Raw genomic sequence first — 8,750 nt, 5'->3', positions numbered from 1 at the left:
AGGTTCAGAGGTCTATTTCTTGCATTAGAAAACACCATTAGTTTAGTTTCCTCAGTATTGAGGATAAGCTTCAATTGACACAAGGTATGTTGAACAGTATAAAAAGCAGTTTGCATGTTCTGGAAAGCTTTTGTAAGAGTAAATAACAGTATCATCAGCATAAAAATGAAGTTCTGCATTTTGGACATTTTTGTCTAAATCATTTATATAAATAGTGAATAATAGAGGACCAAGTCCAGAGCCTTGGGGCACACCATTCAAGACAGACAATTTAACAGACATAAGCCATTCAAATTGAGTGCACTGAGTTCTATCAGACAGATAGTTAGCAAACCATGCAACTGCATGCTCCGAAAGACCTACACTCAACAATCTCTGCCTTAGTATAGCATGATCAACCGTATCAAAAGCCTTGGAGAGATCAATAAAAAGTGAGACACAGTGCTGTTTTTTGTCAATGGCTTGAGTGATATCATTTAAAACCTTCATGGCTGCTGTAATTGTGCTTTGCTTCTACCTGAAGCCCGATTGGTACATTGATAAAATGGATTTAGCTGTGACATTCAAATATAGCATCAGTCTACTGTGCCTTATTGTTTAAACACAACATCCCCTCTCTCCTCACCTTTCATGAACACCTCAGGCAGGCCATAGGGTTCGTACTCCGTGTCGTCGTACGCTGCATCTGACACCGGTTACGACGGAAACGCTCCGCAAGGCGGGCCGGGTCGGCTGGGATCGGGAATGAATCGGAAAACAACATCCTGTCCCCCTCTGCCTTCGACATCCAGACTGGTGACACAGGGGGAGATTCTGTGGGTACTTCATCCTCCTCAGTCTGTGTGTATACCTGGTGTGTTTCTGGTGGAGTGGCTGGAGTAGGAGGATGTGTCGGTGTCCAGACTCCAGTTGCTCCCCCCTCTGTCTGAGAGCTGGTGCTCCTAACCTCTAACCCTTGGTCTCCACTATCGTTACCCCCTCGCCACTCTGATGTAGTGGTTGTGGTGGTGACTTTTCTACAGAACGAGCAGTGATTTTTATTTTCAATCCCAGTGGAGATTGGTTGCTCTTGATGGTGACTGGGATGGTTGGTTTCAGAGGACTGTGCTTCGGTGGATTGAGGCTCAGCGAGAGATGGAGTGGGGATCTCTCTGAGGTCATTTAGTTCTATGATGTCTAGATGGTGCCTTGAGATGATTTCTTTGGTCTGGGTCTCATCTGTTGCTCTGGATGTATGGATGGATCTGGTGTATGGATTGGTCTTGTTTTCTGGATCATCTTGGTTAGCGTGCTCTGTTGCCTTGTTCTGGAGCTCTGAGGTTTGGTAAACATCGTTGGTGATGTCTGCTTCTTCATCTCTAAGTTCATTGGTCGGTTTTTCTGTCTCTTGGTGATATGTCGATTTGTTCTTTCTGGGTGAGTTTTGGATACTCTTTGGTTCAAGAGAATTGCAGTGCTGCAGTCTGGACCCCCCCAAAAATGTAAAGAAGTAAATTTTACATTTCAAGATACCAACACATTGTAGATAAGATAAGTACAAACACCCCATTCAGATTGATAGAAATACAGTGCATTCAGAACGTATTCAGACCCTTTTTCCACATTTTCTTACATTACAGCCTTATTCTAAAATTGATTCAATTGTTTTCCCCCCACAATACCCCATAATGACAAAGCAAAATACATTTTTGCAAATGTATTAAAAATAAAAAATGAAAATATTACAAAATATTACATTTACATGCTCTGAAAGCATGTAACTGTATCAGTATTTTACATTAGGCATTCAGTACTTTGTTGAAAAGGGGGATACCTAGTCAGACAATTTAACAGACATAAGCCATTCAAATTGAGTGCACTGAGTTCTATCAGACAGATAGTTAACAAACCATGCAACTGCATGCTCCGAAAGACCTACACTCAACAATCTCTGCCTTAGTATAGCATGATCAACTGTATCAAAAGCCTTAGAGAGACCAATAAAAAGTGAGACACAGTGCAACAATGTATTCAACTGAAATTAACCCAACCCCTCTGAATCAGAGAGGTGCAGGGTGCTGCCTTAATCCACATCCAAGTCTTCGAGGCCCGGTGAATAGTGGGTTAACTGCCTTGCTCAGGGGCAGATCGACAGATTTTTACCTTGTCAGCTCAGGGATTCAATCCAGAAACCTTCCGGTTACTGGCCCAACGCTCTAACCACTAGGCCACCTAGTGGTGACTAGCATCACCACCCTGGATGGTTCCGACCTTGAATATGTGGACATCTATAAGTACCTAGGTGTCTGGCTAGACTGTAAACTCTCCTTCCAGACTCATATCAAACATCTCCAATCGAAAATCAAATCTAGAGTCGGCGTTCTATTCCACAACAAAGCCTCCTTCACTCACGCGGCCAAACTTACCCTAGTAAAACTGACTATCCTACCGATCCTCGACTTTGGCGATGTCATCTACAAAATTGCTTCCAACACTCTACTCAGCAAACTGGATGCAGTTTATCACAGTGCCATCCGTTTTGTCACTAAAGCACCTTATACCACCCACCACTGCGACCTGTATGCTCTAGTCGGCTGGCCCTCGCTACATATTCGTCGCCAGACCCACTGGCTCCAGGTCATCTACAAGTCCATGCTAGGTAAAGCTCCGCCTTATCTCAGCACTGGTCACGATGGCAACACGCCGGTGGTAACACGCGCTCCAGCAGGTGTATCTCACTGATCATCCCTAAAGCCAACACCTCATTTGGCCACCTTTCGTTCCAGTTCTCTGCTGCCTGTGACTGGAACGAATTGCAAAAATCGCTGAAGTTGGAGACTTTTATCTCCCTCACCAACTTCAAACATCTGCTATCTGAGCAGCTAACCGATTGCTGCAGCTGTACATAGTCTATCGATAAATAGCCCACCCATTTTTACCTACCTCATCCCCATACTGTTTTAATTATTTCATTTTCTGCTCTTTTGCACACCATTATCTCTACCTGCACATGACCATCTGATCATTTATCACTCCAGTGTTAATCTGCAAAATTGTAATTATTCGCCTACCTCCTCATGCCTTTTGCACACAATGTATATAGACTCTCCTTTTTTTCTACTGTGTTATTGACTTGTTAATTGTTTACTCCATGTGTAACTCTGTGTTGTCTGTTCACACTGCTATGCTTTATCTTGGCCAGGTCGCAGTTGCAAATGAGAACTTGTTCTCAACTAGCCTACCTGGTTAAATAAAGGTGTTCTCAACTAGCCTACCTGGTTAAATAAAGGTGTTCTCAACTAGCCTACCTGGTTAAATAAAGGTGTTCTCAACTAGCCTACCTGGTTAAATAAAGGTGAAATGAAAAAATAAAAATAAAAAACCTGACGGCAGCAATTACAGCCAAGTCTTCTTGGGTATGACGCTACAGGAAGAGTCTTGGTGGTTCCAAACTTCTTCCATTTAAGAATGATGGAGGCCACTGTGTTCTTGGGGACCTTCAATGCTGCAGAAAATAATTGGTACCCTTCCCCAGATCTGTGCCTCGACACAATCCTGTCTCTATGGACAATTCCTTCGACCTCATGGCTTGGTTTCTGCTCTGACATGCACTATCATCTGTGGGACCTTGTACAGACAGGTATGTGCCTTTCCAAATCATGTCCAATCAATTGAGTTTACCACAGGTGGACTCCAATCAAGTTGTAGAAACATATTAAGGATGATCAATGGAAACAGGATGTACTTGAACTCAATTTCGAGTCTCATAAAGGGTCTGAATACTTATGTAAATAAGACATCGGTTTTTCATTTTTAATACAGTTGCAAAAATGTATAAAAACCTGTTGACTTTGTTATTATGGGGTATTGTGTGTAGATTAATGAGGACCTTTTTATTGAACACATAACAAAATGTGGAAAAAGTGAAGGGGTCTGAATACTTTCCGAATGCACTGTTTATATTTTATATATAAGCACTATATGAAAAGCATTATTGTCACCACATGTTTCCTACAAGTGCTAAATGTACCATTACCTTGAGGCCAGGGTCCTCCCATAGAGTTTATAGGAGGTGCAGGAGAGAAGCAGCTCATCCTCCCTGATCACAGTCACAGTGTTGTGTCCAGGCCTGAGGGGAGCAGTGTTGTGTCCAGGCCTGCAGTGTTGTGTCCAGGCCTGAGGGGAGCAGTGTTGTGTCCAGGCCTGAGGGGAGCAGTGTTGTGTCCAGGCCTGCAGTGTTGTGTCCAGGCCTGAGGGGAGCAGTGTTGTGTCCAGGCCTGAGGGGAGCAGTGTTGTGTCCAGGCCTGAGGGGAGCAGTGTTGTGTCCAGGCCTGAGGGGAGCAGTGTTGTGTCCAGGCCTGAGGGGAGCAGTGTTGTGTCCAGGCCTGAGGGGAGCAGTGTTGTGTCCAGGGCTGAGGGGAGCAGTGTTGTGTCCAGGGCTGAGGGGAGCAGTGTTGTGTCCAGGCCTGAGGGGAGCAGTGTTGTGTCCAGGCCTGAGGGGAGCATTGTTGTGTCCAGGGCTGAGGGGAGCAGTGTTGTGTCCAGGCCAGAGGAGAGCAGTGTTCTGTCCAGGCCTGAGGGGAGCAGTGTTGTGTCCAGGCCTGAGGGGAGCAGTGTTGTGTCCAGGCCTGAGGAGAGCAGTGTTCTGTCCAGGCCTGAGGGGAGCAGTGTTGTGTCCAGGCCTGAGGGGAGCAGTGTTGTGTCCAGGCCTGAGGGGAGCAGTGTTGTGTCCAGACCTGAGGAGAGCAGTGTTGTGTACCGGGCTGAGGAGAGCAGTGTTGTGTCCAGGGCTGAGGGGAGCAGTGTTGTGTCCAGGCCTGAGGGGAGCAGGGCTGAGGGGAGCAGCGATGGGGTCCTCTGGCTCCAGACAGGGGGTCTGGGCCGTCAGCCTCCACACTGCCAGCTCCTCAGCCCGTCTCTGATTCTCCTCAGAGAGAGACTGCAGTTCAGCCTGCAGCGCCACCACCTGGACAGGAGGAGAGAGAGAGCGAGAGAGACAAAATAACATTCAGGATTTATTCAAAATACATTTATTCAAAATAGCTAGCTCGAATAAAGCCTTCTGTAGTAGGGTTTTTGGACAACCACATGCTTAAGATATGGGGGGAAATTGTTCAAGTATGTATGGTAACTTTGATAACTACGTTCACAGTAAGATTTAGAGTATAGAAACCTACCTGCTTCTCTAGGCAGGTGATCTGGAGTGGAGCCAGTGGAGTAGTGTCTAATAGAGTCTCATATCCAGCTCCTCTCTCCCTCTCTACTCCCACGCTCCCATCACCCCTAGCTCCTCTCTCCCCCTCTCCTTCCCCTCTCCTCTCATCCCTAGCTCCTCTCTCCCCCTCTCCTTCCCCTCTCCCCTCATCCCTAGCTCCTCTCTCCCCCTCTCCTTCCCCTCTCCCCTCATCCCTAGCTCCTCTCTTTCCTTCAGACTCTACTTCCCCTCTCTCCTCGTCTTTTGGTTTCCCTCCATCCTGCAGTGTGGCCTCCAGTCCTGAGGTGATGATGTCACTGATTTGCTCTAGCTCTCCAGAGGTGGAGATAACTTCCTGTCCTCCTCTCTGGGTTTTTCTTTTCCTTCTCTTTCCTTTTCTTTCAGCCTGGTCTTCACAGGTGGCTGGTAGTGTTGTGTTACTGACAAAACTAATTTCTCTGTCTGTGGTTGCAACATCTTGAAGTTTGAGTTCCAGTTGTTCGTTCTTCTGTTTTAGAGACCGCAGCTCTTCAGCCAGACTCTCTTCTCGACCCTGTCCACTGGTGTACTGTTGTTTGTTGGTAGGACCGGAAGCTTTCTCCAGCTCTACAGTAAGATGTGTGTTCTCAGTCCTGGTTAGACTCAGGTCTCTCTGGGATAGCTGGAACTCTTCAGTAGCTCTCCTGAAGGCAGGGCTGTACATGGTGTGTCCGTCACTACGGACGTGTTGCTGTTGGAGCCCAGAAACCTCAGGATGTTCCAGCTGCTCCTCAGAACGTGTGACAGTTAAATGGTCAGATTTGAATTTCTCTGTTTTCAACTCTCTCTTCACTCCTGCTTGGCTGAGCAGAAGCCTTAGAATCCACCATCTTCGCTGCCTCATTTTCAACAGAGTGGTAGTGCTGTCGATTACATAATATAATTCTGTGACACAATTTTTCTGTGGAGTGGGCAGCTGACCTCCCTCATCGCAAAGTGCAGAGGAAGCCTGGGTAGTGTTCAGTGGTTTTATTGTTATGTCTGTACTCTCTTCTATCCCAGAGGCAGACTCATTCTGAGTGTTATGGGGGATCTGATGTACATCTGTGTAATGGTCAACCTGCTGAGGGGTTATTGTGACCCTACTTTCCTTGAGCTCCTCCTTCTGTCTCTCTTCCTCCAGTCTCTCCTTCTCCTCTCTGAGCGTGGCCAGTTCTTCTCTACAGTGCTGCAGTTCCTGTCCCTGCCTGACGCCACTGCCCTCCTTCTCCTGCAGCTCTGCCAGCAGCTCCTGGATGTGCCTGCTCTGGTGGTCGAAGGCCAGGGTCAGCTGCTGGGTCTGCCTGGTTACCTGGCTCTGTCGAACCACCAGCTTGGCCTGGGTCTGTCTGGCTCGCCCAGCCTCCTTGGCGCTCTCCCCACCCAGATGCTCCACCTCCTGGGCTAGCTCTGAGGCAGAGAGGCCTCTACTCTGGAGCTCCATGGTGGTTTCAGCCTGGTCTGAGGGAGACACACCCCTCTGGGCCTCCACAATGGTCTCTCCCTCACCAATAGGTCTGGAGAGATCTGGAGCTTTGGTCAGAGTTCCATATTCCTGGATCAGATCAGCTGTTGTTGCTGTTGCCTGGGAGACAACAGTGTTCTGTGGGTTGGGATTCTCACACAGGAGATGGTGCTGGTCTGGAGATGGTAGTAGCTTGTAGTCAGGGACAACGGTGTTGTTGTTGGAGTTAGAGGTGATGTCATGGTGCAGGGTGAGATATGTCAGAGAGGTGTTTTTATCTACCATGTTCTTCACAAGACCTCCACGGTTCTTCAGTTCCTTTAACTCTGCCTGGAGCTCTTCCAGCTTCACAGTAAGTTCAATCATTCCTTCGATCCCTTTGTTTTTCAATCTCTTCCTCTCCTCCTCCTTTTCACTTTATCTCTCCTCCCGTTCTATCAAGAGCTTTGTCTTCAACTCAGCCAGCTTCTTTTTTAGCGGGAGGTTCAGCAGCATGCTTTCAGACTCCCCGTCCTCTCTCTCTCCCTCTCTTTCCTTTCCTCCTTCTCTCTCTCTCTCTCCCCTCTCCCTGTCCACTCCCCCCTCTCCCTGTCCTCTCTCCCCTCTCCCTGTCCTCTCTCCCCTCTCCCTGTCCACTCCCCCCTCTCCCTGTCCTCTCTCTCCCTCTCCTCCTTCTCTCTCTCCCCCCTCTCCCTGTCCTCTCCCCCTCTCCCTGTCCTCTCTCCCCTCTCCCTGTCCTCTCTCCCCTCTCCCTGTCCTCTCCCCCCTGTCCCTGTCCTCTCCCCCCTCTCCCTGTCCTCTCCCCCCTCTCCCTGTCCTCTCTCTCCCTCTCTTTCCTTGCCTCTTTTTCTCTCTCCCTCTCTTTCCTCCTTCTGTCTCTCCCCCGTCTCCCTGTCCTCTCCATGACCTCTCCATGACCTCCTGACCTTTATCTCAAGTTCAGCCAGTGCCTCCTTCAACCTCCCCGTCTCTGCTCTCTCCTCTAACTCCCCCCTCTTCTCCTTCTCTCTGGAGGTCTCAGCCTGGGAGGCGTGTTTGCGGCTGAGCTGCTTGAGCCTGGTCCTGGCCTCGGCCTCCGCTCTGCGCTGGGTCTCCAGATCCTCCAGTCTCCTTTGTAACTCATCCTTAACATCCTGCAACTCTGAACACAGCTCTCTGTTCTCCCTCTGTAGGTCTCCCTCAGCCCTAGTGGTCTGGGCTCAGGGTTTGGAGTGGCTGGACAGGGTCTCGCTCTTGTAGTCTGTGTCTGAGCCAGCGGAGCTGGTGAGGTGGGGACTGTGGTGTGTGTCAGAAAGAGAGCTCTGTGTGCTGAGTGAGTTTTTGTCCTTGGTGGAAGCATCCTTTCCAGGGATGCAGCCATCTACTACCGACTCTACCTCTTCTTGTCTCTCATTCTCTCGTTTCCTCTCCTCCCCTTTCCCCCTTTCTCCTGCCCTCTTTGTTTTGTCAGAGTCTGTGGATCCAAACGGAGTGATGTGCTCCGAGTCAATGCCCTCGCCAGGCTCTCGCTCTGTGGGGTACTTTGCTCTCTGTCCCTCGTTCCCTCTCTCCTCTCGCTCCTCCCTCGCTTGTTCCCCTCTAGCAGGTCTGTTGGTCTGAGCCGAGGGTGTGCGTGGGGTGGTGTGGCCATGTCGTGGTTGTGAGACCGGGGCAAAGCTCTGTCCGGCAGGGCTAAATGGGACTGGAGCCATTGGAGCAGCAGTGGGTTGGACCGTCTTCTGGTCTGGAAAGAGGAATAGGGAAACAAACAAGAGAAAGAAGAAATGATCAACAAAATGACTTATTATCATTCAAACTGCCATGTTAATTCAACAAAATGTTAATCATTTGGATAATCAACCAAATAGCCGGGTGTAATACCGCTGAAAGTCAACAGGTGGCAGCAGTAACAAGAATAACAGCTTGTGCAGCTCAAAGGAAATGAGTGACAACAGTTTGGTGTAGGAATGATGTCACTCTTTTGTTAAGTCAAACACGTCCTGTTCAAATTTCCTAACATTGAACAGACAACAGCACTGTCTATCGTCTCTAGTCATAAAGGATAAACAACCCATTATCAACAACAGTCCCCTTTCCTCCCGCCTCCTCACCTTC

General features: G+C 48.6%; 2 protein-coding genes and 1 pseudogene across 2 annotated transcripts; all 3 read right to left on the bottom strand.

Annotated features, from left to right (window-relative positions):
* Positions 1 to 628: 628 nt before the first annotated feature.
* LOC149971550 (uncharacterized) lies at positions 629 to 4,875 on the bottom strand. The gene is made up of 2 exons (XM_090220259.1): positions 4,016 to 4,875; positions 629 to 1,463 (listed from the first exon to the last, which is right to left on the bottom strand). The coding sequence occupies exons 1-2, from the start codon at positions 4,483 to 4,485 to the stop codon at positions 629 to 631; spliced, it is 1,305 nt and encodes a 434-aa protein (XP_090076385.1). The 5' UTR covers positions 4,486 to 4,875.
* Positions 4,876 to 5,093: 218 nt separating this feature from the next.
* Positions 5,094 to 7,163, bottom strand: LOC149971549 (uncharacterized). The gene is made up of 2 exons (XM_090221547.1): positions 5,394 to 7,163; positions 5,094 to 5,177 (listed from the first exon to the last, which is right to left on the bottom strand). The coding sequence occupies exons 1-2, from the start codon at positions 7,020 to 7,022 to the stop codon at positions 5,094 to 5,096; spliced, it is 1,713 nt and encodes a 570-aa protein (XP_090077673.1). The 5' UTR covers positions 7,023 to 7,163.
* LOC149971548 (uncharacterized) lies at positions 7,074 to 8,468 on the bottom strand (annotated as a pseudogene).
* Positions 8,469 to 8,750: the final 282 nt, after the last annotated feature.

This window comes from Oncorhynchus mykiss, chromosome 25 (genome assembly GCF_057628025.1).
Source record: "Oncorhynchus mykiss isolate SJ-2025 chromosome 25, ASM5762802v1, whole genome shotgun sequence".
NCBI lineage: Eukaryota > Metazoa > Chordata > Actinopteri > Salmoniformes > Salmonidae > Oncorhynchus > Oncorhynchus mykiss.
Note: the sequence above shows the minus strand (reverse complement) of the source record. Positions and strands in the feature narration are given on the sequence as shown.

Coding starts and splice junctions, on each gene's coding strand:
- LOC149971550 (XM_090220259.1), bottom strand. CDS start 4,485: ATGCTCCCCTCAGGCCTGGACACAACACTGCTCCCCTCAGGCCTGGAC. Junction 1,464..4,015: donor GGGAGGACCCTGGCCTCAAG/GTAATGGTACAT, acceptor GGGGGGGTCCAG/ACTGCAGCACTGCAATTCTC.
- LOC149971549 (XM_090221547.1), bottom strand. CDS start 7,022: ATGATTGAACTTACTGTGAAGCTGGAAGAGCTCCAGGCAGAGTTAAAG. Junction 5,178..5,393: donor AGTCTGAAGGAAAGAGAGGA/GCTAGGGATGAG, acceptor GCTCCACTCCAG/ATCACCTGCCTAGAGAAGCA.